This window comes from Chrysemys picta, chromosome 18 (genome assembly GCF_011386835.1).
Source record: "Chrysemys picta bellii isolate R12L10 chromosome 18, ASM1138683v2, whole genome shotgun sequence".
NCBI classification, from domain to species: domain Eukaryota; kingdom Metazoa; phylum Chordata; order Testudines; family Emydidae; genus Chrysemys; species Chrysemys picta.
In genome coordinates this window covers 3,360,963-3,387,711 of record NC_088808.1, presented here as the reverse complement: position 1 = coordinate 3,387,711, position 26,749 = coordinate 3,360,963, and the positions used below count along the sequence as shown (strand labels likewise).

The following is a 26,749-nucleotide window of genomic DNA, read 5'->3' as shown; positions in this document are numbered from 1 at the left end:
TGGTTTATTACAGGACTGGCGACCAGACTTGTCTTTGGCATGAGATCTAGGGTGTAACTGACTTTGGGATAAGTGACTGATCCTTTGGCATTGGAAGTAACCTGAACATTGCTGTGATTGGTGGGGTAAGGGACCATCCATCACAAAGGCAGGCTCCCCTGGTGGTGCAACAGCTCACAGTGCCCAAGGGGACTGTCTGTGACCCCACTTTTAGGCCATTGTGGTGCCTGAGGAGTTTACACGTGACAATTTGTTGGTGAACTACAAGTATAGAACTCAATCCGTTTGGGGATTGTGCCCTGATTCTTAACAGTCTGCCCTGAGGTTGGTGCTCATGCTCTTGAGCTCCTGCGGGACGGCTTGACACACGCCCCGTGCAGGAGCTGCCCGTCGGCCTGTTAGTCACAACACCGACTACAGACCTGCCACTGGAAAGCTCACATGAGCCTAGCCCCACTCCAGGAGCAGTTCCGGCCCCGCTTGCCTCCTCTTAGCGCACATTCCTGGGCCTTCTGCCAAAGCCAGGCAGCTAGCGACCCGCCCCAAACCGATTCCTGCTCTGCTAACCTGGCCCTGCTGCGGGACTGAAAGCTGGTGCTAATGAACACATGACTGGGTGATAAATATCCCCAGCTGCTCCGTGCAGGTGGGAAGGACAGGGTGGAATAGGGGAACTGGAGAGTGTGCGGCCCTATCATCAGTAATCAAACTCAGCTCGCCCCTCGGGGCTGGGGGAGCCAGGAAGTCTCCATGGGAGGGCACCGTGACAGGGACTTGCTGCTCCTGCTGCATGCTGGAGGCCATAACCTGAGCTGAGCAGGGTACAGGATTCCAAGCTGGCTTTGCTCTTAGGGCATTCAAGGCACGAACTGGACCAATTACTATGGCTCTGAATGTTGCAGTCCTGATCCCAAAGCAAACCCTAGCCCCTTCCAATCTTTGGGTTGTAAATGCCAGAACTGACACTGCATGAACACAGATGGACCAGCCCCTCTGGCTGAATAACAAGTACATGTTTACAACAGAGTCATTGCACATCCAACACCTTCTGTATACTATATAATAGTGCGTGTGTGTGTGGTAAGTCCCCACATATGCACATATGGAAATACTCACACATGCACACAGGGAAATGCACATAGAGAAATGCGCACACATGTGTACACAGAGAAATGCACAAACAGGGAAATGTGCACATACAGAAATGCATAGTGCACACATGCACACACAGAGAAATGTGCACGTGCACACCTAGGAACATGCGTAAACACACACATGAATGCACACACACATGTGCACACAGAAAAATAAACAAATGTGTATGCACACATCAAAATGCACATATGTAGACACACCCAGAGAAATGCACAAACACACACACATATGCATGGACACTCACACACACAGGGAAACACGCATGCGCATACATACTGTGAAATGCACATGTGTACACACAGGGAAATGCAAAAGCATACACAGAATCAGGGAAATGCACACGTGTGCATATGCACACACAGACTGAGACATAGGAGAGTCTGTCCCTTTCAGGCTGACTACACTAGCCTGTCCATCCAGGCGCCATGTCTGACCACAGGCTCCCACCTTCAGCGCCCCGGAGCACACAGAGACTGCCAAGCTCAACTCCCTCAAACACCTTTCAGCCTATGCTACTTGGCCGCCGGCACCTCCGCACTGCTCCACTTGCTCTGGCTGGCTGTGGAGTGTCTGTCCCAGGAGCTGCACCAGGCTGGGTGGGAAAGGTGTAGAGGTCCCAAAGTTTAGTAGTGCAGCTCCCAGACACAGGGCAGGAGGCTGGGTCAGTGCGTTACAATACAGTGCCATCGGGCAGGTGTGGCACCAGGACAGCGTTAGGACAACAGCCAGTGCTGAGCGAAGCAAGGAAAAACAAGGACACAGCCATCTTAAAGCAGGGCAGAGCCCCGAGCTCTCAGTGCAGCTGTTGTCAAAAGGGACCCCACCCCATCACCGCACAGAATAAGGGGAGCCAACCCCATGCAGAAAGAACAAGGGCAGGGCCCACATCTGGCTAAGGACAAAGCTACTGAAAGCCTGGCGCTTGGCATGTGCCCTAAAGGCACGTTCCCAAAGCACGTCGCTGAGGTGCCTGCTCTTACAGAGCAGAAAGCTCTGGCACATGGAAGTGAAATGTCTTGCCCCAAGGCACGCAGGAAATCCTTGAGAGTCAGGTCCCCGGCTCCCACCCTGCACACTCCCCACTGCCCTCTGCACCCTCCAACTCTCCGAAGTCAAGCCCCACCGGGATCCTGGGGTCCCAGTTAGTCTTACAGAGGAGAGCAGGGGGCCCCCAAGGCTCCTGTACTGCCTCGTTTCCTCCTCACCGTCAGAGCGCTGGCACCAGCTGCTGTGCTGCTCCCCAGAGGGGGGCAGAGCAAACCCAGCCTGTCCAGTGGATTCTGCAGCCCGCTCCAACAGCCCTGTACCACCGGGACGTGCCCTGACGGAGACCCGAGCATGGGTTCATGCTGAAGTGCTGGCACTAGAAAATCCTGCTGCTCACAGCCATACCCCGCCCCAGCCCCTGTTTTGACACTTTACTACTGCGTTAGATAGAGAGGTGGCTCGTTAGCTTCCCATCCTTCAGGCAACCGAGCAGACAACGTCCCACCCTCCTCTTGCTCCTGGGAGCAAACTGCTCCTGCTGGGATACATACCAGCATCTGCCGCCACCTTCCCAGAGTACAGGAGAAAGGGGACAGGACACAGCTGAGGAGGCTTGCAAGGCTTGGCCCAGGAACCCCGGTCCCGCTGTCCACAGCCACCCTGCTGTCTCCGGCGTCGAGCAGCTCCCTGGCACTGCCTGGCAAGCGCGCACCTGAGAGAGTCACGGCCGCAGAAAGCGGGAGAGAGGCGGGGGACATCCCCGCTGGCGGCAGAGCCAGGCCGGTCTCACGCCGCTGCCTCACCAGCATGCTGGAAAGAAGGAAGCTTTGCTAGAATGGACTCAGAGGGCAGCAAACGGAGAGAGCTGCAATGGTCCAGCTGCTGGGACCAGCCCTTTGTGCGGCCAGCATCTCCCCTTCGCTGGGAGGGCTGCACTTAAGCAGGATTTTATTGTCCTCATTAAATCACATCATTGGATTAAACCAGTTCAGCCTGTGCCAGGAACCAGCCAAGTCAAATGATGCTCAGAACTCCAGAGCAGCTCAGTCCTCCCGTGCAGCAGGCACCTCGCTATCGCCAGCCCTTCCCAGGACTCACAGGAGCAAAGCTGAGGTTTTAAAAATGCCTCCTTCAGGGCTGAAAGGGAACGGGCCGGAGGCTGCTCCAGTCTCCATTAAGCTTCATTTCTTCCTGTGGCGAGAACGAGCCCATGTAAGGAGTGTGTGAGGGATCAGCCTGCTCCTGACTTGGACACGCGCAGGGCAGACAGTGCCAAGGAAACAGCACGGCCCTTGGCACTGCCGGAGGGGAAAGAACAGGTTTCAGGACGACTTTAGAACTAGCCTAAGAAAAGACACAAATGGAACTGGAGACAGAATTCTCCGGCCCCTGGCTGTTCCCGGATCTGCCCGGCAGGACGCGTTATCTCCCCCAATGTACACCACAGCATACCTTGGATTCCCAGCCAGTGTCCAAGCGACTTGGGGTGCGCAGCCTGGCCATTCCAGGGCTCTGTCATTCACACCCCAAAGCTCAGCTCCACTTGCAGAACTTTGAGCTTTGCACTCTGAGGCTCGATAAGGGGGAAGGTGCAACAGGAACTGTCCCAGGAGCTTGCATCACGTCTGCAATCTGTCACTGAGCAGAGAAACCACGTGCCAGGGGAGGGTCACAACTTCCACACACCTGAGATCTGCCGGAGTTGGTTGATGGGCAGCAGGAGCAGAGGTGGGGGCCTGGTGAAGGGGGAAGTGGGTGAGCGGAGACGGGAGCCTGGTGAAGGGGGATCGGGAGCGGAGACGGGAGCCTGGTGAAAGGGAATCGGGGGCCTGGCCAAGGGGAATCGGGAGCGGAGAGGGGGCCTGGCGAAGGGGAGGCAGGAGCGGAGGCGGGGGCCTGGTGAAAGAGGAGGGGTGAGTGAAGACGGGAGCCTGGTGAAGGAGGATCGGGAGCGGAGACAGGAGCCTGGTGAAGGGGGATTGGGAGCAGAGGCGGGGGCCTGGTGAAGGGGGAATCGGGAGCAGAGGCGGGAGCCGGGTGAAAGGGAATCGGGGGTCTGGCCAAGGGGATTTGGGAGCGGAGGCGGGGGCCTGGTGAAGGGGGATCGGGAGCAGAGGCGGGGGCCTGGTGAAGGGGGATTGGGGGTCTGGCCAAGGGGATTTGGGAGCGGAGGCGGGGGCCTGGCCAAGGGGGATCGGAAGTGGAGGCAGGGGCCTGATGAAGGGCAATCGGGGGCCTGGCCAAGGGGAATTGGGAGCGGAGGCGGGGGCTTGGCGAAGGGGAATCGGGAGCGGAGGCAGGGGTGGCAGGCAGGGAGTTGTCCATTGGACACTCTCTGAAGCTGTGAGGAGCTGAACTCTCTGTCCTGAATACCCGGGGCGCACAGGCTCCCCGACTGCTCCTCTCCATGACTGCACCTTCCAAGTAGCTTGGCCTTTGCAGGGGACCGGCCTGTCCCATCTCCCACGGCCGCACTCCAGGGCTGCCTTGGTTTGGACCGTGCCCCTTACACACTGTTTGCTTGTGTTGACATTACATTGACTAGCACTTGCCAAAGGAGCTGTAAATAGTGAGAGTGAGACATTGTCCTTCCCACCCACAGATCCAGCCTGGAAAGGGCTGGCACGGTCAGGGGCCCGAGGGCCTGGGCTGCCAGGAAGGGACCAGTCAGTGCCAGTGATGGGAACGGGTAAGGCCAGCAGTGCTGAAGGCGGCTCCATCTCTCCTGCCTAGAAGAAAGCAGGGAATTACTCTGCCTCCTGCAATCCGGAGAGCTGCCTTTCCTCCCGCTGCCCGGGAAGGTTTCTCAGTGCTAGTGGACAAAGCTCCAGAGCTGGAGAACGGGAACGGGAGCTGATCTAGGAGCACAGATCGCAGATCTTGGGCTCAGCCATAGTCTCTTTCTGTCTCTTGACCCTGGGTCCCCTACCGGAGCCCCTCACCCCTCATGCACACTCGCTGGAGATCTCCCGGGGTTCTTTCTAAGTCCAACTACCTCTAGGCCCTCGCGCACTGCCTGGGTCCCGCTCCAGGCTCTTGGCTGGGAGCCAGGGACGGCTCTATGTTTTTTGCCACCCTAAGCACGGCAGGCAGGCGGCTTTCGGCGGCATGCCTGCAGGAGGTCCGCCGGTGCCACACCATCCATGTCCCCACCACCTAATTGCCGCGGATGCCGCGGGACCGGCGGACCTCCCGCAGGCATGCCGCCGAAAGCCACCTGCCTGCTGCCCTCAGAGCGACCGGCAGGCCGCCCCCCGCGGCTCCCCCCCCCCAGGCACGCGCTTGCTGTGCTGGTGCCTGGAGCCGCCCCTGCTGGGAGCAGCCTTACAGGGCCTCTCGCCCATATCAGGCTTGCAATATCCATCTGCCCCCCCAAAAAAGAGGGGAGGGGGAGGGGAGGCCAGCCACTACCCTAGTGGAGCTCACTGGCAGTCCCCAGCAGCCTCTCCTCCTGGGCAAACTTCCCCCTTCCTGTGGTGAGCTCCCCTGCTCCAGGTGCAGCATGTTCTGTAGGTGTGCCGAACTGGCGCAGCCTGAGCACTTCAACACTCGGTAGCCTGTCTGCCAGTGGGATTGGGGCCTGTCCCGTCACAGCCCGCGGCCCCCCTTCATGCCCCCAAGGGCACACACGGAGCTGGGCCCGGGACGAGCAGGAGGGTTTGGGCTGCAGTTGAGTCTCCTGGTCCTCTAAGGGACACTGTGGTGCTAGCTGAGCAGCCCAAGTCTGCTGCCGCTAGGCGTGAGTAGGGCCCTGCCAAATTCACAGCCCATTTGGGTCAATTTCACAGTCACATGATTTTAAATATTGTCAATGTCATGAGTTCAGCTATGTAACTCTGAAATGTCAGGGTGTTGTAATTGTAGGAGTCCTGACCCAAAAAGGAGTTGGGGGCGGGGACTGCAAGGTGATTCTAGGATGGGAGGGGGGTTGTGGTACTGTTACTCTTACTTCTGTGCTGCTGCTGGCAACCTTGTTTTGACGGACCTAAAAATTAGCAATTGCTTATCTTGACTTGATCGCATTCGTTATCTGCAAACACAATACAGTCCAAACCCTTCCAGCTTTACTGTGAACCACTGATAACTACTCTCTGGGAACCGTTTTCCAACCAGTTATGCACCCACCTTAAGTAGTTCCATCTAGGTTGTATTTCCCTAGTTTGTTTATGAGAAGGTCATGCGAGCCAGTATCAAAAGCCTTACTAAAGACAATATATGCCACATCTACTGCTTTCCCGCCCCCCCCCCCTCCACAAGGCTTGTTATTGTTACCCTGACAAAGACAGTAGTTAGGTTGCTTTGACATGATATGTTCTTGACAAATCCATGCTTATTACCTTCTAGGTGCTTGCAAATTGATTGCTTGATAATTTCCTCCCTTATCTTTCTGGGCACTGAAATTTAGCTGACTGGTCTGTAATTCCCTGGGTTGTCCTTATTCACCTTTTCATAGATTAGCATTATATTTGCCCTCTTCCAGTCCTCTGGAATCTCTCCTGTTGTCCATGAGTTTCTGAAGATAATTGCTAATGGCTCATATATCTCCTCAGTCAGCTCCTTGAGTATTCTAGGATGCATTTATCAGGCCTTGCTGATTTGAAGACATCTAACTTATCTATTTTTTTAACTTGCTCTTTCCCTATTTTAGCCTCAGATCCTACCTCATTTTTACTGGTGTTCACTGTTAGATGTCCAATCTCTATTAACCTTTTTGGTGAAAACTGAAACAAAAAAAGTCATTTAGCACTTCTGCCATTTCCACATTTTCTGTTATTGTCTTTCCCCTTTGAAAGCACCAAGTATAATATAGGGTCAGTTTTTCACAAAGCTGAAAACAATTAAAAGCCAAATCAGCTGGGAGGATGAATTTAAATGGAAAAATGTGAATGATAATTGGGACTCACTTAAGAACACTTTACTAGATGCCCCAAAAGCCACAACTGAGAAAGAACCTGGCTTAGAGGGGAAGTGAAGCAACTATAAATAAATAATTAATAATAATAATAATAATAAATAGATAACAAATGGAAGAAGGGGAAATTGATAGCAGTGAATATAAATCAGATGCTAGAATTGTAGAAAACTGATAAGGGAAGCAAAAGGACACAAGAAGAACTCTATGGCCAGCAGAGTTAAGAACAATAAGAAGGAATTATTTAAGCATACTAGGATCAGAAAAAATCCTAACAACAGTATTGGTCCATTACTAGATGGAAATGGTAGAATTGTCAATAAAAAATGCAGAAGAGGCAGAAGTGTTCAATAACTATTTCTGTTCTGCATTTGGGGGGGGAACCACATGATGTACTCATATCGTATGACTACATAAGTATCGGTAGTGTAGCTAGGGGGGAGCTGGGGGAGTGCCTGCTCCCCCGAGCCTAGAATTCCCTAAGTGGCACCTTTTCCAGCACTGCTCCATCTTTTGGCAGCATTTCAGCGCATGTGCAGGGCCGCCGAAATGCCGCCGAAGGACGTGCGCCTTTTTTCTCTGCCGCTCCTCCTCGGCAGCAACCCTGGCTACGCCACTGATAAGTATAAAACACTTTCCATTCCAACAGTAACTGAGGAGGATGTTAAACCGCAGCTATTAAAGTTATATGCAGTGTTGTTGTAGCTGTGTTGGTCCCAGGCTATTAAAGAGACAAGATGAGTGAGGTAATACTGGACAAACTTCTGTTGGTGAGAAAGAAATGCTTTGTGTGTAAGCTTGAAACTTGTTTCTCTCACCAACATAAGTTGATCGAATAAAAGATATTGCCTCACTCACCTTCTCGCTACTAAATGTAGACATTTTTAAATCAGCAGGTCTGGATAACTTGCATTCAGCAGTTTTAAAAGAGTTGGACGAGGAGCTTGCTGGACTATGAATGTTGATTTTCAATAACTGTTGAAACATTGGGGAAATTCTAGAAGACTGGAAGAAAGTTAATGTTGTGCCACTGTTTAAACAGGATAAACTGGGTAGTTAAAGGCCTGCTAATATGGGACTTAACTAATAAAGAATTAAACTAATGACAATCACGTGGGTTTATGGAAATCAGATCCTATCACACTAACCTGACATTTTTTTTATCAGATTACAAGTTGGGGGGATAAAGGTAATAGTGCTGATGCAATATACTTATACTGCTGTAAGGCATTTGACTTGGTACCACACTATATTTTGATTAAGAAACTAGAATGATACAAAATCAACTTGGCACACATTACATGGCTTTAAAACTGGCTAACTGATAGGTCTCAAAATGGAAGTGTAAACAGGGAATCATCTCCAAGCTGTGTGTTTCTAGTGAGGTCCTACAGGGATCGGTTGGCTCAATGCTATTAACATTTTTTATCAATGACACGGAAGAAAATAATAAAATCACTGATAAAGTTTACAGAGGACACAGAGACTGGGGGAGTGGTAAATAAAGAAGAGGACAGGTCACTACAGAGCGATCTGGATCGTTTGGTGAGCTGAGCGCAAGTAAGCATCATGCTTTTCAGTACGGCCAGACTAAGTCATACGTCTAGGAACAAAAGGTAGGCCATTCTGACAGGATGGGAAACCTCCTTACACTGACCTGGGACAATATAGGCCGTACTTACTCTATCCTGGGAAGAAGTGACTCTGAGAAGGGGTCGGGGGTCATGGTGGAGAATCAGCTGAACATGAACTCCCAATGCAATGCTCTCCTTGGATGCATGAAGAGGGGACTCTCGAGTAAGAGTAGGGAGGTGATTTTACCTCTGTCTTTGGCACTGGTGTGACCACTGCTACAGCATGTTCAGACAACCATTACAAAGCTCACACGTCCTCCAGGGAGTGCGTCACTCAACACCCTTCTCCTGAAACAAAGACCCTCCACGACTATTCAACCTGTCCCATGCCCAACAGTTTGTATCTCAGTGCAGGAGGGAGTGTGGGCCCTGGATTCTCTGAGCTGATATGCACTGGCCATAGCTTAATCCCCAAGCCACATTGCTGGCATCTGCAGTCCTACAGCCCAAGGTCAGAACTACCCTCAGGAGACACTGTCCTGCCAATAGAGGTGACCTTGAGGTGGCTTTTTACACCCCATGTGACCAGTAAAGAGCCAAGCTTTCCAACTGCCCACGTTCTCATCCCTGGTCCACAGAGGCAGCTGCATCGCAGGAGGTTGCCAAAAGCAGGAGGGGCAGCATGGCCCGCACCAAGTGTGCCAGCCTCACATGGGCAGCCCAGCTGTGCTGTGCAGCTGCCCCGCTGTGCCTCAGCGGACTGCAAACCACCCCACTTCCCACACCCACAACCCTGCTGCAAGTGGCCCTCCCAGCTGCCAGCTGCAGAATAAAAAGCAGAAGAGTCCCGGCAGCAAGACGGAAAGCTGAGGACTCTGCCTCACGAACCCCTGCTGCTCCCTCCAAACCTTCCCTAGGGGAGGGACCGGGGCTGGAGCGGGAGCCGATCCCAGCTGTACCCCACCACCAGCACAGCCCATGAAGTGCACATTCCCACTGCAGTTAGCATGCAGGAAAATACCAGAGTCCACACACATCTGGAAGCAGATGCTATTCAGCCAGAAAATTAGATGCCCCCCAGCCATAAAGGAGGGACTGGGACCAAAGAGCCAGGAGCACCAGGAGTCAGTGCTAATGCCGAAGGGGAGTGCCTGGGCGTGGTGTTCTGGCCCATGTGGTGGCACCGAGACCACGAAGGGAGCAATTAATAAGTCTGCTCTACAGCCTTAGGTAACAGGCAGCTGGCTTTTAGCTCATGTGGTAGAGGCTCATTCACTAAGCTCCAGAGGTCCCCGGTTCGATCCCGCCCGCCAACGACCGGGGTCTGCACGGAATGAAGATGGGCAGGGGTAAGGCGGGGGTCTGGCAGATACAGGTTAAAATCTCATCTTTGTTCCAGCAGCACAAAGGAGCCAGAAAGCTGCTGGATCTCCCCAGCTGGTCCCTCTAGCCACCACTGCCGCTTGGGTGTGTCAGGGCAAGAGAGGGCTGGCACTTCAGTTACTCTGGGCTAGCACCCTGGCCCCACACTAGAGCCAGTCAAGAGGAGACTAGAAGAGCCCCAGGCTACTCTCATTTGTGCTAGGGCTGGTCCCAGAATCAGAGCTCAGTGGCGCCACCTCCTCCTGCCATGCCCATGCCCAGGGTGTCCTCCCAGTGGAGAAGGCAGCCGGTGGGCTCTTGCTCGGTCTCTGAATCAATTCCCTGGTGCCACGGGACAAGCCGCTTGCCCTTTCTGTGCCTCGGTTCATTTAGCACCAATAGTGTCTTCAGCTGCAACGTTCTCATCATGTCCCAGCCTCCTCGGAGCCAGTGGGAACAATGCCCAGCACTGCGGCAGCGACAATCCCCACTGACCCCGGGACTGCACGTGCATATTCCAATGGGCTCGGTGAGGAATTCACTTGGCATTCAGTCCACCATTCCGAAGCCATGGGAGATGGCGAGGGGCCAGTCCATAGTCTGAGCACCAGCTCCCCAGCGCCAGCCCTGCCAGGTGCAGGACAGAGACCCGAGGCCTTGCAGCTTCCTCTGAGGTTGGACTCACTGAAGAGCCTCGTTTCTGAGATCAGTTCATTCTCAGGGCACCAAGGCCGCCACCATCACTCCCCTGATGAAAACAGCACTTGGACTCACTGCAAACGCTGACTCGAGAGGATCCCCTGATGAATCTTAGCGCCAAGCCAGACTGGGCAGAGCTTTTCGATGGAAATGCTTTGAACATTGGCTCTAGAACTGTTGACAGGATCCTGCGGATTCAGCACATAAACCATAGCAAAGCCTTACGCCTTGGCTAAAATCAGGGAGTGTGAGTGCTGTCAGGTGAGTTTTTGCACAGCCCCTCGCTGTGTGTATCACCCTGCACAGCCAAAGCCCTCAGTGCCAGAGCAAAGGACTCAGAGGGGAGATCACGCAACCCACTGGCACTTCAGTGGAAGAGCCCTGCCAGGGTTCCTGTTGGCATGTAGTCTCTCAGATCATTTCCTCTACCCCACTCCCAGGAACGGCGCCTGCTCCAGTCCTTTCTGCACAGACTCAGCCTCACTCTTCCCCTGGTCTGAGGAATAACACCTGGGAAGGATGCAAACACCAGACTATGCACAGCTAGGATCTAAAGTCTTCCCTAGGAACACTGGTTACCCAGGCACACCCTATCATTGTGCTGAGCTCTACAGTGCTGGAAGGGAATGTGCGGGATCAGGGGATGCCCCATAGCTCACCTGCCCCAGCCATGGACCCGGCGTTTGAAGATGGAAGGAGGAAACGGACTGAAAACGGGCCGAGCCTCCCGAATCACCCACAAACCCATTGGCACATCAGGAAGTGGAGCTGAGACCTCAGCTGGACTGCTCAGGTTCATACATTGTCCTGGCAATCGCCTACACTGCAATACCACAAACACACAACATGTCTCGTTCCGAGTAGGAGTCAGCCAAGTCCCCGCGGGCTGGCTGGATACGGAGCCTTGTGACCCGACGGAGGAGGAGGGGGAGGGCATTACCTGACCCCAGGTTATTTACATTTCCTGGGGGTTTAGTTACTAATCGGGGGTCTCAGACTTGTTTGTTGTTGCCTCACAAAGCTCTTCCAGCTCCTTTGAAATCCGAGGGAGACGCGTCTAGAAGCCCTGTCTCCTGCAGAGTCAGTTTGTGCTGACCCAGTTTGGGACGCTGCAAAGTAAATGCCACGTTCTCTCTGCACATGAGTCAGGCAGGCGGCTGAGACTTTCCGTCCCTCAGCACCCGCCTTGCGTCTGCAAATGCAGCACGAATGAGAGCCTCAGACTGCGCGGCAAGCAAGGCCGAACATGAGCCGGCCAGGCAGTGTCTGAGCAGGGCTTTAACCGTTCTCCCAGCGCTGCTCTAGGAGCGGTGTCGCTGCACCAGCAGAGCCACGGGAACGTGCTTGTTTAGACAGGACCCAGGCATTCCCCCCACCACGGCATCTCTAGAGGTTTAGACTGAGCCCCTCTGTACGAGCACTACCACTGTGGCCAGCTGCTCTAGCCCTCAGCAGGGCTGAGAATGGCTGCGAGCCCCTGACGGTAGAAATACCAGACAACCCCTCTCTGCTCCCACTGAAACGGGAGTGAGCCAGGGAAGCCAGGGCCCCAGCATGGAAAGCCCCTGGCACTAGCAGGCCCCTTGCTGGCAGGTTCAGCAGTGCCCAAGGAGACCTGGGGTCTCTCGCCAGGGCAGGTACTGGACACGTTAGCAGCCCAGGTTTGGGAGGCTTCCCACACTCTGCTCCTTCTCTGCACAGAGCACTCCAGGCTTCCCGGCTCACAAGCCGACTGAATCTCTTTAATGCAGGAGACCTGGTGTTGCCACCTCAATGTGTGGGATAAATAGGGCCTCTCCATGCCAGGACACCAGGCCGCTGGGCCAGCCTGAGGCCACCCTGCTGGGGAAAGCGGCCGGGTCCCAGCAGTGCCGCTATGCAGGGCCCCCGTGGCTCTGGCCTTTCAATAGGGCCCAGAGTTCACAGCCTGAACCTTGTGTGCATTGCCAGGCTCTGCTTCCCCCTGTGATCATCCCTGCCCTGCAGCCAGGCATTATCTCCGGGGAAAGTCCATGTGCTGGAGCTGTGCAGCCTCCGCTCTCCAAATCGCTACCCAGGGAGCAGGGAATGGGGCCGGTTTGCCAAAGTCTGGCTCAGTTGGGTCAGTGGCCTCGGAAGCTGCAGCCCCAGCAGCCCCTTGATGTGAGCTGGCAGCTGCCCTGGCTCACGTTGGTTTTTCAGAGCGTGGGTCCTGGCCGGAGCGTGGGCTGAGCAAAGCCCCGGTGACCGGGAAGGCCCCAGCCCCGTGGTGCCAGGAGGAGGGTGCCCAGCCGCCCAGCCCGCCAGCCCCTTACCTTGTTCTCAGCAGGAGCTGCTGCTGGATGCTGCTGCTTAGTGATGTTCTCAGCCAGACACCAGCAGATCCTCTTCTTCTGCTCCTGGGAGTAAGCCTCCAAACTTAATAAGCACTCCGACTTCTGACGTAAAGGAAACACAGGCAGAGCGCGAGGTCATTAGCAGTGTGTCACAGGGCCCTGGCTTTGTTTGCAAAGTACAAGCTTCCCAAACCCCATCTCGGGTGAATGTAAGTGCAAGTGGAGAGCTCGCTCTGAGTAAGTGCCCATCACTTCAGGCACTAAGGAGCCAGGAGAGAGCAAAACAACGGGTAAAATCAGTTCGGAAGTGGCACACTGTCAAGTAGCTTGAAAGGCTGGCTGCAGTGTGGAGCAATGGGGATTTTGTTCCCAAGAAGTGGGAGCGGTGTGGTGAGAGCTGGTCAGAACGTCGGCAATATTGCATCACGTGACCCCACAATGGAAATGCGGCTGTTGAGCTAATTCAGAGGATGGAAATTGCTCTTTGCTGTGTGCAAACAGCACGAGACTCCAGAGCCTGCACAACGAAAGCAGCCAAGCCTAGGCGGTGCAGGGCTAGGGCTAATCTAGGGGGAAGCGGGAACCATCAGACCTGCACAAGGGGCCCGGGTGGCACAGAAACGTCTCCTCCCGTTTGCAGCAGCTTGGCTTAGGGGCAGGGGCAGCAGGTCCATGCGCACAGCACGCTGCATCTGTGATCGGGCAAAGTCTGCCTGAGAGATGGGGCGTGATACTTCCTGGAAGTACCCAGGATTGTGAGGCACCTTGCTGCCACCCACCCTTAGCATGGCGGAGCCTTGTCTGTGCCTGCCTGGGGTCAGCTCCTGACTACACCAGCCACGGGCAACACAAGCCCGGCCTCTCAGCCCACCCAGGCCCTGCTGTCCCTGGGCAGGCACACACCACCCTCCAAGCATGGCCCTGGAGTGCCCGGCCCCTGCTCCGCTGGAGACACAGAATTCACAGATCTGCTGGTCCCAAAGGGACAGTACCCCCAGCTTCCTCAAGATCCCGCCCCCCTCAACTCACAGCACCTAGGGACACGCCAGTGAAAACACGCACACGGTCACAGGACACAGGACAGAGAAGTGGCAAGTAGAATTAATGGAAACAAACGGTTACAGATAAACTAAAATCACAAGAGCTTTCTAGAGCCTGAACTTAACTAACAAGCTATTCTCCTGTCTCGGAAAGGTTAGCTCCCCCAGAGCACCTCACCCAGCATTAAACAACCAGACCGGCTGCGAGCCTCCGTTCATCAGACAGCCAGCTGGCAGCTTGTCCCCTAGGTGAAAGTGTACTTCTGCACTCCAGACATAGCTCCAACTTCCTATCCTTATTGTCTTCACTTGCACCCCCCGCTGCTTGTGTTTTCCTAGAGAGAACCTCCCCTGGAGGTGAGGCTCTGCAATCTCTTCATTAGCATCTTGCTCACATGATTAGCATTTTGCTCAGACTGTAAATAGGCGTCCATGGTGAAGTATACAATACTCAATTTAACATATAGCCAGACCGACAGTTAAGTGTTTTCTGCCTGAAAGAAACTTACTTATCACCGTCTGGTGACCACCTCCAGCTCTCAGCCCTTGAGAGCACAGATACATAACTCCTTACGTATTACAATACGTTCCGCTCACACTGGCTATGGTGACCGGTTTGACAACAGAGGCCTCACATGATGCCCTTGACAAGTTATAATGTAGAGATCAGACCCAGGGGATTGCTGTAACCCTTACGCACCCCTGTTCCTCCTCCAGTGGGCACCAAGAGGTCCCTGGGTCACATGGGGAAGAGCCACCAGGAACAGCATGTGCTGTGGAAAAGAAATGATGGAACTCGTCCTAAGCAAGGGAGCTTCATGGGCATCTGCCTGGCGCACCCCCAGGCGCCAGTGAGCTCGCACCCCCATCCCAGCACATATTTCAGCCTCTCCCATTTGCTGTGATCCCAGCACACATACTTTGTAATATGTGCATGGGAACAAACTGCTCTGCTCTCCCTTGGCTTGTTCCCTGGGTCAGCTCCCACCCCAGGAGCTGGTGAAACCCTGCTGCATACCCCCAACAGGAAACATCTTCCGGCCTCTGAACTGCCACCCTCTCGCCCCAAAAGTTACATGCTAAGCAGCTATGTAGGGTCTGCTTGGAGCCTGGCAGATCTCCCTTCACATAGGGCCTAGAAGGACCTGCAGCTGGATGATTTCACGCTGTGGTTAATTCTGCAAAACAGGATTTTAAGAGTGACCTGCAAGTAATAAAATGCTGGTCATGGGCCTTTTAAATTCCTTATGAGGCATAAAAAAAGCCTGACTGTGTTTTTTGCCTAATGGGTTTTTCTATCAGAAAGGTGAGGTCTTAGCTATTCTGTTTTACTGGAAGGCTCTGTGGGCAATTTGGGAACTTGCAGGTTTGTGATGTCACAGTCAGTATGCAGCTGGGAGGGGAAATGCTTTTTAGTCAGATTGTTTAAATACTCCTGGGGGAATTCTGTACCACTGCACGCATGCAGAATTCATGTTCCCCACAGATTTCTTTGCTTCCCCACAGAAAAATGACTTCTGATGGGGAAGCAAGGGAAAGCCATAAGAGCGGTCACGCGCCCCTCCCCGATAGCATGGACACTCAGTTCGGGCGACCAGAGCAGCTGGCAGAGAAGTAAATTACTGCTGAAGGTGGGGGCTCGACAGTCATACATGTGAGACAGAGAGACACTCTGTCCCTCTTGCTCGCTATTGCGGCACACTCAGTGTGGAGGGACAGGGCTTCAGGGTATTTCTGAGGAGGCAGGTGTGCGGCAGGCTCTGTCCCCTCAGGCAGAGCAGAATGTAGCAGCCTGCCTGCTTAGTGAATTGTTCCCATTGTACTTAGTGAATTCCCCCAGGAGTATAAAACAGATGTTAAAGTTGTAAGGCTCTTTACATTGCCAGAGTGCTGTAAAGGACAGTATGGCTATAAATGCTTATGGTGCTTCAGTGATTAGAACTGATCTAAATGTTTGGACTAAAACATTTTCCTGTCACAATGTGCTCCATGAACTGTTTGCTACTGACCTTTCTGGAGGTGCTCAGTAGCCAATATAAATTGTGAGTTTGATTCTCCAGCCCTCACTTGCTCTTCAGTTGCCTATGATGTAACACTGAGCATACGGCTGCATATATTTGTTGACAAATAACTAGAAATAAAGAGTAAAACCTAGCGACATTACTCTTAGAAAGAGGGGGGTTGGGGATTTCCTCCAATACTCCCCACTCCCATTCTCCAGCCATTGTATTCTAGTTTAAATAAATTACCAAAATAATTGAAACCAGCGTGATTATATTGTACTATTTTGACAAATAAAATATGCAGAATGTTTAAATATTGTGCACAGAATTTTTAATTTTTTAGTGCAGAAAAATTCCCCCACGAGTATTTCAAATGCTCTAATTTTTGTTTGTTTTTTAAAACTCATTTAATTCGTATGCACTACAAACTGTTGGGAGAAAAGCTCACTGAGTTAAAGAGCAACACTCCTCTATTTCAACTAAGAAAAGTCCCCATTCTAGTTTTCTCCTCCTCCAAGGGGACCACCAGAAAACACAGGCCTGATATAAAAACAAGTGAGGTTTTGAAAACAAAGGCCTCCTTAGGCCTTCTAATCCATCATCAAAATAAAATAATGGCACGAAACCAATAGCCCCTGTCAAGCTGCCTACAGTGACTCAAGAGTGTGAGTATCAGCATCACGGCAGACTGTTAAGAACCAGGGCACAAACCCTGAAAGTTTTATACTTCGATTTCATCAACCAGTTATAAAGTGCAGATCTCACACCAATGACAACATTTGTAGCCAATCCTAGGATAAACTATACACAGATTTATTAATAGGAAAAGGAAACAACAGAGTTATTTACAAGGTTAAATGTTAAGTTTCAAAAGATAAGAAAAACTTCTATAAACAAGCAAGCTCTATATGACCTTTAGGGCTAATCCAGGCTAAGCACTGCAGACCTCTTGTTTGTGCCTACAAACTGTCTCCCCGGAGTCCAAGCAGCATAGAGAAGATCAGTTCCTTCTTGTTAGCGGCTTTTATTCCCCTCCTCCCATGTGCTCTGAGCTGCAAACTGATGGGAGAAGTCCACTTGCAAGATTCATCTTCATAGGGGGAATTACAGAACAACAAAATATGTTACCCTCTTTAATATCCCCCCAATAGTCCATCTGGTGTCGATGGACCTTGACCTGTTGCGCAGGACTTTCTGTTAGAAACCAGCATTTCACACTAGTTAATGTCTCTCTCCTGTCTGGTGATTTACACGGTCACAGAAGCTCACCACACAAATGCTCAAATATTACCTTACTATATGGGGTACGAATGCTATAAGTGAGATTAATGCCAGCAGCCACTCACAAGCATTCAATAAAGTCTAAACCTTAAACACATTCTTATCATTCTAATACCTGCTTTAAGAATCCTAACACACAGGCAAGCCAGACTGGCTCCAGCTAGGTATTCGTCTGTGTTCGGATGAGACAGGGGCCCTGGTGTGAGCTAGCCCCTGATCTGCCAGCATCACAGCCCCATTTGCAAGTTACCTTTAAAAACATCATTTGTGGCTTCAGCTATCACAGGGGCAGTAAAAGCTGCAAGATTTCACTCAGGCTGTGACACCTGGAGGCCTTTCTGCCTGCTGCTGGGCATAGGGAGTAATGTTTGTTGACACTGTCAGTTCGAATTCTCTTTGGGTGGAGGGGGGATTTCCAACATGCCTAAGAGAGTTGGGTGCACAGTTTCCAGTGACAGTCACTGAGGGCCTAAGTCCCTTCAGTGCTTTGGAAAATCTCTCCCTTTCTGGGTATTTTTAATAAGGCCAAATTGTCCATGAGTTGGGAGTTGGAGGGGGCATTTCAACACACTCCATAAACCAGACCAGTCCTCTTTGGCGGGGGAATGCCAGGATTCCCTCACCTGCTTCCTCCCATCCTGCCCAAAGGCGCCCTGTCCTGATGATGCCATCCTCGCCCTTCCCCGCCACCAAAGTCTACAAGTGCTGTTCTGAACATCAGCTAGAGTGAGAGTGACACAATGCCCCTTTCCTTGCCCAGCACGCCCAGCCTCTGCCATCCTGCGGTGTGCAGGCCCAAATTCCAATCAGGTAGATCAATCTGATCTTTATTATACCAGGTTGATACACAATCTTTGGAGCTTTCTGAAAGAAGACAAGCGCCAGCATTCACTGATGTCCCAAAATCACGGCATGGAGCGAGACTCTGCCCTGCCCTCTGGGGTCTGCAGCAGCAGAAGTGAATGATTTCAAAGAAATCAATAGAGCCTAATACGTGTAAGTGTAGCTAGGAGGAGTCATGTGACTGCACAGATACTGTAACTAATGCATCTTCCACAGTCTATACAGAGCTTCAGCAATTCCCCTGGAGCAAGGCTTAAAGAGATTCCAAGTACATTTCATCTCCACTTTACTGAGAATGATTCAGAACTCACCTAATCCCACGTTACAGCCCCTTGCTAATTAGATGATAGCTAGGCTTGGCAGAATTCAATTTTTTTGGTATAATTTAGACAGACAATATCAATGTTTATTTTTAAGCTTTTTATTATTTAATCCATTTAAATTTTCACCGCTGCAGGAAATTATGGGGGTGCCAGAAAATGGGGGCCAGACAATAATTATTTAAAGGACAGTAGGTGCTGAGATTCAAGAAGTTAAAACTAAGAACAAATTGACAACATCACATGTCAAAATACATCAAATAAATATTCTTAAATCAAACTCTAGTAAGTTCTCAAGCAGCATTTTTCTCACTTTGCCAGTCTGTAAATGTTAGTTATTATTGATGGAATAATACGGTTTGAGTGTGTGCAGTGCAGTGAAATCAATCAAGCACCAACACCTCCCTCTGAAAATCAGCCCCTGTTTGCACACCAGACAGACAGGGCAGATACATGAAGGGTTAACCATCAGCCAATCTATGGCTCTCACATGCAGTGCTTGTCCCCTCAGCTGGTTCCCTGCCTGTGTGTTGAGGCCCATGCGCATTGCCAGACTGGGTCAAGCCAGTGCCCACCTAGCTGGTATCCCAGTGTGGAACAGCAGCAGGTGCACAGGCAGTGTCTGCTCAGATGAACACAATACTGTCCTCCGCTTTAAGAACTTTCCTAATCAGGGACCCCGGCTCTACTTTCCTCAGGCGGCAGTACCCCGGGGGCTTCCCCCAGGGCTTCCAACTCATACCCAGCAGGTGCCTGTGAGGGATCTGGAACCCCAGAAGCCCCCGACTCAGTCTGGGACCCTCGGATGTAGGGGGCCGGCAGAATGCACAGCAGCCAGCTGATCCCACCTCCCCTCTGCACTGAACTGCAGCCCAGACAAGCACACGGCACAGAGCCGGCCTGTGAGCTCAGGCACCCAGCCGCCCTGCAATTGTTTCCATTCGGGGAGCTGCTGCTTCCCCTGCCAGTGTTTGCAAAGAGAAAACGTGGTTTAATCTCGCAGTGCTGGGGAAGGAGGATGCAGATGGTGGGAGAGGGACATTTGCAACCAGATAAAGTGCCTGACAGGAGTGCTGCCAGCCGCGTTCTAACTGGCTGTTTACACGGCGCTTTCGAAAAACATGTTATTGCAGGTGCTCGGGGTGGGCCGATGTGGGGCCCCCCCTTGTGTGAGGCTGTGACACGCGGGGCAGGGCTGGCCACCAGGAGTCAGACCATTCCGGTTGGGCTCAGGGGACCCCAGGGTGGACACAGGCACCATTCGGATAAGCAGCCAAAATCTCAGACTTCCAGGAGCCCTGCCCACAGCCTGGCCCAGCCCTCTCTGGGGCAGTGAGGCCAGTTAACTCCACATGGGCATCAAAGCCTCACTCCCTGCTGACTGGGGAGGAGGGCCGGACTGCGTGAAGCCCCAGAATACACTAAGCAGTGGGAGCAGGAGTCAGGTTGTGGTATCCAATGGCACTGGGGTGGAAGGGTGTGCTGGAGACCTGCACTGAGCTAGGGCAATGGGCCACAGGCCCTGCTGCAGACTCAGGCACCCATCTCTGCCTTGGTAATACTCAGGGGCCGGTGGGCCCCATCCCAATATTGTCCCCACTGCCTTACAAACGGTGAGCTACCTGGGGGAGAGCACAGCTCTTTTTCTGTGTTACACAGCCCCCAGCACACGGGCTCCTGGGCATGACCAGGGCTATACAAACAACAAACAGTGATAACAAATAACAACTACTGCGCGAGGTGGGCAAGTCTTTTTGAAATGAAATCTTTAGAGTCTGTCTGCAGTGGGGCCATTCCCCTCTCCCTGCTGGCACCCTGTCCCCACTGCCTCTGCCCCAGGCCATGCTGAGAAGGCTGTTTACAGAGCTCCCCCCACACAAAGGGACAAAGACGCTCCTTGGAGATGCTGCTGCAAAGGGGAAGCAAGCACAGAGAGCCTGTCCCGCCTCCCTCCCCTCACCCCACTCGCACCGCCACAGATGCATTACTCCTGCTCTAGATAAAGCTGGGCTCTGTGGATGGGCTTGGATCAGCCACATCAACCTGGGCCCAAGCCAGGACAGAGAGGAAAGGTCACTAGCCCAGATCACCCCACTTCTCTGCTCTGGCAGGGAGCCTGTGGGCAGTGGGAAATGTGAAGCCTGGGGGGCGATGCACCCTGCTCTCTCTGTTCCCTCTGGCACAGGCCCGGAGCGATGATCGCTCTCTGTGGCTGGCCGCGGCCGCAGCTCCAGGAATGAAGAACAGGAATTACAGCCAGGGGAGGGGGTGCCTCTCCGCTGATCTCACAGTAGCGATCTCAATCAGCTCTGTCTTCACTGAGTAAAGGTCGCGCTCCCTCCTGTTCCTGAGACCTACCTGCCCCAGAGCAGCAAAACTGGCATGGAGTGGAAGTGCCAGAGCAGCTTCCCCCACATACCAGTGGGGCCCAGCCAGGGGTCAGGGATTTGGGACCAAAGACAGAGGGATGTAGCCGGGGCACTGCCCTGAAGGGCACCTGGGAACACAATCCCAGAACAGGAGTCCCCCACGTGCACGGCCATCAGCACACCTCAGTTCTGCTCACCTCTGGCACTCTGAGAGGCTCCTAGAGTTTGAATCCAATTTTACCAGTTGTTCAAGACAAGGAACGGCTTCCCCAAGGCCACAAAGCACTGAGGCATTCAGCCCCGGACTGAGACCAAGGTAGTTTCCCAGCTCTAGATTGTGGGGCTGGGGCTGGTGTTCCCGTAGTAACCCGACAAGCCCTGAGCACAACCAGACGAGGGCCACAGCCTGCAGGTTTGTTCCTGCCCGGTTGTCCGGCCTGCTGGGACCACACTGTTTGCACGTGATGTGAACAGTAAGTTGGTCTGGGCAGAGGCGGCTTCTTTTTCCTGTTATCTAGACTGCTGGGCAAAGGCATTATGCTCAGCAAAGGAATAGCTAGTGACAGCGACGACCCTTCCTCCAATGCGCCCATAGACCTGCACTCAGGGCCCCTGTGCTGACGACGGCAGGAACTGGACTCTGAATGCAAAGTGATTTCACTGTCAGCCATTTCCAGGTGCTGTTCAAATGCAAACCAGCGCTGGGGTGAGCAAAAGGCAGCATCTTCTGGGGGCTGTGTGGGGGCAGGAACCAGCTGGCACTTGCTGGGCTCCCTGGCTGGACTCTGCAGACAGGCCACGGTGTTGCTGTGCCTGGGGGAGGTGTGAGCAGTTTGCACTGCTGCTGCCTGTGCTGGGCTGAGAGGATCTGCCCCTCCTGTGACATCCAGGAAAGACCTTGGGAGCAGAGATTTTTCTCTGCCCCTTTCCTCCCCACAGCCCCCTGTAAGCATGGAGGGTGTGACGTGTTCCTGGAGCGAGGATAATGTAGTGAGACAGGGTCCCCATTCATTCTGGAGGGCTGGCCCCTGGTCACTGGGGGAAGGGAGCCCCAGTGTTTAATTTGTGCCAGGGCAGAGCCCGGCACCTCTGGGCTTGCCACGTCAGTTATAAATGTAAAACAATCGCTTGAGCCCCGGCACCTCTTTTATTACAAATGAAGCACTGGGAGCCCCCCTTGGCTAGCTAGTCTCACCCGGCATCATTCACCCCCTGCCGCCCTGATGAATGCAGCTGCCATGGAAGACCATGAGCAGTGCCCCTGCGGGCGAGTTCTTGAGGGCCCTGGATTCCAGGATGTCTCACTGGACGGCAGGCAGTCCTGGGAGCCCCGGACTAGGGGGAGCCATTCTGAAGGGTTTGTTTCACCTGTGTGCACAGCTCCTCCTGCTTCCACAAACCGGCCAGGTGTCTCTAATGAGCATGGGAATTCCCCAGCCCTGGGGCTGTCCAGACAAACACCAAACCTGTCTGCAGGCCACAGGCCCTGTGCAAACACCTTTCCGGCAAGCCAAGAGCCAGGCCCACTGTGCAAACACTCCATCCCTCCCATGGACAGAGAATGCAAAATTCACACAGCCCTGGCAGCTGTTCCCTAAGCTACGGCTGCCAATCAGACAGGGCATAACGGGTATCACCTGCCTGAAATACCACTGTCCTCACACCCTCCTGCCCTTCCCCTCCAAGTACCCGCAACATGATCTCCCTCCTTCCCTCCTTCACACAGCACAGTCCCCAGTCCCCGACTGCCAAGGGAATACAGAGTACCAGCTGCTAGGCTGGGTACTCACAGCCCTCCTAAGGTCCCTCCATGCCAGCACAGCACAGACCTCCCTGCCATATGGGGCACCTCTTAGGGCAGCAGCCACAGCCCCTCTGGACCCAATTTTGTGACCTTGAAATCTGGGCCAGGAGACTTCATCCATTGGCTCTTCCTCCCCAGACGTGCCAGCAGCTGCTGGTGTCCCCTTCCCTAGCCAAGAGACCTGTTCCTAGGGAGAGCTGCTGCCAAGCCACATGCCTAGGGTTGCCAACTTTCTAATCGCACAAAACCGAACACCCCCTGCCCCGTCCCTTCGCCGAGGCCCCACCCCTTCACCAAGACCCCCGCCCCGCTCGCTCCATCCCTCCGTCGCTCGCTCTCCCCCACTCTCACTCACTCTCACCAGGCTGGGGCAGCAGGTTGGGGTGCAGGAAGGTGGTGAGGGGTTTGGGGTGAAGGAGCGGGCTCTGGGCTGGAGTGAGGGGTTCGGAGTGTGGCGGCCGCTTCCTGGAGCCGCGTGGAGCTAGGGCACGCAGGGAACCTGCCTTAGCCCCGGGCCCCCCTGTGCCGCCAACCGGACTTTTAATGGCCCAATTGGAAGTGCCAACTGCATCCGCCAGGGTCCCTTTTCGACTGGGAGTGACAACCCTACACGTGCCAGCTGGTGGAGAAGGAGAGGAGAGCTCATTTCTCCTCCAGGCAGGCTGCAAGTCCCTGCTGTGGGTGTCAATGGGAACAGTGCTGGTTTGCTGACACAATGGAGGGGACATTCTCTCTGTGCCTGGCCTCTCCTCCCACCCTGGGCTCTAGTCCAGGGTAGGGTTACCATTCGTCCGGATTTACCCGGACATGTCCTCCTTTTTGTGCTAAAAATAGCGTCCGGGGGGAATTTGTAAATCACTCAAAATGTCCGGGATTTCCCCCCTCCCCGGCAGAGCAGAGCGAGCGGCTGGGAGGGCTGCAGGAAAGTCACGGGCTGGACTCCGGAGCAGCTGTAGAGGAGCTCCTCCTCCCTCCCTGCATTCTGAGCTCTCCCCTGCAGCCCCGCTCCGGCAGCACTGTGCAGGGCCAGGGACCGGGTTGTGTGTTGTGCTGGGGAGCGCAGCCACGTGTCCGGCTCGCACAGCGCCCAACACCCTGTTCTGAGCAGCAGGGTAAGGGGGCCAGGGGGCAGGAGAAGGGGCAGGGAGGTTCTGGAGGGGGCAGTCAAGAAACGGGGGGGGGGTCAGGAGTTCAGGGGGGGCTTTTTGGGGGGAGTGGAGAAAGTTTTGGGCAGTCAGGGTACAGGTAGGGGGTAGGGTCCTGGGGGGCAGTTGGGGGGGGGGTCTTAGGAGGGGGCAGTTAGGGGACAAGGAACAGGGAGTCTTAGGTAGGGGGTGGGGTTCTGGAGGGCAGTTAGGAGCAGGGGTCCCAGGAGGGGGCAGTCAGGGGACAAGGAGCGGGGGGGTGGGGGGCTGGGAGTTCTGGGGGGGAGCTGTCAGGGGGCAGGAGTGGGGAGAGGGATCGGAGCAGTCAGGGGACAGGGAGCAGAGGGGTTTAGATGGGTTGGGAGTTCTGGGGGGGGGGCTCTCAGGGGGTGGGGAGTGGTTGGATGGGGCGTGGGAGTCCCAGGGGTCTGTCTGGGGGTGGGGGTGTGGATAAGGGTTGGGGCAGTCAGGGGACAAGAGGCAGGGAGGCTTAGATAGGGGGTGGAGTCCTGGGGGGCAGTTAGGGGCAGGGGTCCCAGGAGGGGGCAGTCAGGGGACAAGGAACGGGGGGAGGGTTGGGGGTTCTGGGGGGGCGGGAAGTGGGAGGGGCTAGGGCGGGGCTCCTCCCGTCCTCTTTTTTGCTTGCTGAAATATGGTAACCCTAGTCCAGGGCAAGCTGCCCCTCCTCTCCCAGGAAGGCTGAGCGGCTCCCTACAGGAGGAAGTCCACTCTCCGCCTTTCCCAGAGACAGCCAGCTGAACGCCTTCCTCCAGTATGCACCCATCCCCTCCAGGCCTGCTAGGGGCATTCCAGTCCCTGCCCCCGAGCTCCTGCATTTCCACTCCCAGCAGCCTCAGGCAACCTTGGATCAGACTGAGGCCCACACTGACTCCGCAGACTTTCAGAAATGGCCCAGAGAGTGGAACTAAATTAGAAGCCCTCTGGCAGCGGCTGCCCTGTCCCCACCTCCCCGTGCTGGGTCTCTCCCGGGGAGCGGCAGCCCATACAGGCAGACCTTGCCTGCCCTCGACCCGTGCCTGAGGCTCACCATCCCCGGGCGAGGCTGATCCCAGAAAGATGCCAGCAATAACTGGCAGCGTGGAGAGTTTGCATTGAGTAAATCTATCTACCATGCTCTTGGTCTGTGTCACACAGGACGCATCACTGCCCACTGGCAGACTCTCCGCCCTCCTGTGAGGGAGATGTGCATAGTGCCGGCCTTAGGGGTGGGCCACTTGGGCGACTGCCCAGGGCGCCATAGTCAAGGGAGTGCTGGGCGGCAGCGCAGATGTGCACACTGCCACACTGGCTGGCAAGGGAGTGCCATGTGGGGGTGCCAACGTTCCTCTGTGCCCCGCTAGGGGGCTGTAAGGAAGGGAGCGAGAAGCAACATCAAGCGCTCCATGATGCATCCAGGTCACTTTCCCCATCTGGGCTGGGCCGGGCCGTGAGGCATCAGGAGCTGCTGTTCTCCTGCTCTCCCCTTATGCAGCCCAGGTAGGGAAGGTGACTTGGATGCAGGGAGCCCCGACCACGCTCCTTCCTCCCCCTTTACGGCGCCCTGGGGGGCATAGAGGAGCAGCATTGGAGTGTGGGAGCGAGCAGCAATGCCAGCTGCTCCATGCGTCCAGGTCAGTTTCCCCACGTGAGTGCAGGAGGGGGGTGCATGATGGGGGTGCAGGGGCTAGGGGGGCAGAGAGGGTGCAAGGGTCAGGGGTGCAGGGATTAGGGGCAAAGGGGGCACAGTGCAGGGCTTAGGGTGCAAGAGAGGGCAGGAGTTAGGGGTATAGGAGGGGGCACAGTGGAGGGATTAGGGGTGCAGGAGAGGGGTGAAGGAGGGAGGTGCAGGGGTTAGGGGTGCAGGAGGAGGGTGCAGGGGTTGGGGTGCAGAAAGAGTGCAAGGGTCAGGGATGCAGAGATTGAGGCAAAGGGGTCACAGTGCAGGGCTTAGGGTGCAAGAGAGGGCAGGAGTTAGGGGTATAGGAGGGGGCACAGTGGAGGGATTAGGGGTGCAGGAGAGGGGTGAAGGAGGGAGGTGCAGGGGTTAGGGGTGCAGGAGGAGGGTGCAGGGGTTGGGGTGCAGAAAGAGTGCAAGGGTCAGGGATGCAGAGATTGAGGCAAAGGGGTCACAGTGCAGGGCTTAGGGTGCAAGAGAGGGCAAGAGTTAGGGGCATAGGAGGGGGCACAGTGGAGGGATTGGGGTGCAGGAGGGGGTGCAAGGATTGGGGTGAAGGGGAGATGGGGAGCCCGCAGGGTCCAGTGGCAATGAGGAGGCACCCACAGGGGCCAGGGGCAATGGGGGGGTGCTGTGCCCACGGGAGCCAGGGGTGCCAAAATAGAAGTTCGTCCAGGGCATGATTTTCCCTAAAGCTGGCCCTGTATGTGCGCACAGGACTGGCCAGGCCGGATCAAGCCCAGGGTCCATCTAGCCCAGTCTCTGGCAACAACCAGCACCAGCTGCTGCAGAGGAAGGTGTAAGAACCCTCCATACTGGAGGTGGCCAGTCTGCTCCCACATTAGGTCTCATCCTGATCTCAAATAGTTTGAAACTAACTTAAGCCCTGAAGTATGAGGTTTAAGCATCCATTCCAAAACATTTGGTAGCACTACTGTTATCTCTCTGGCTATTCTTGTTATCCACATAAACATCCAACCCCTTTTTGAATTTCACAAAGTTCTTTGCCTCAACAGTATCTGGTGGCTGTGAGTTCCACAGTCTAATTATACATTGTGTGAAAATGTATTTCCTTTTATTGGTTGTGAATTTTCCACAATCTGCCTTCTCTAGGCTGTTCATTATTTTACATGCGTTTACCATGTCCCCTCTCATCCATCTCCTCTACAGTAAACAATCTCCCTCTTTTCAGTCTCCCTTCACAGGAGATTATGTAAATCCCCTGGGCTTGGGGAGGAGACAGAACTCGTCAATCTCTGCTCCTC

The 26,749-nt window shown here is 54.3% G+C and overlaps 1 protein-coding gene across 17 annotated transcripts in view; it reads right to left on the bottom strand.

Moving 5' to 3' along the window:
• Window positions 1-26,749, bottom strand: part of RGS3 (regulator of G protein signaling 3) — a 204,835-nt gene that overhangs the window by 40,166 nt on the left and 137,920 nt on the right. For 14 of the 17 annotated variants that reach the window (XM_065572233.1, XM_065572234.1, XM_065572232.1 and 11 more), the window contains one exon: window positions 12,984-13,106. The exons of 1 other annotated variant lie outside the window; for it this stretch is intronic. In XM_065572233.1, the coding sequence (XP_065428305.1) occupies window positions 12,984-13,106 (123 nt within the window). Of the gene's footprint in view, window positions 1-2,693; window positions 3,506-3,594; window positions 3,732-12,983; window positions 13,107-26,749 lie in introns of those variants that run through there. 2 more of the 17 variants (XM_065572243.1, XM_005295617.5) reach the window with 2 other exon arrangements.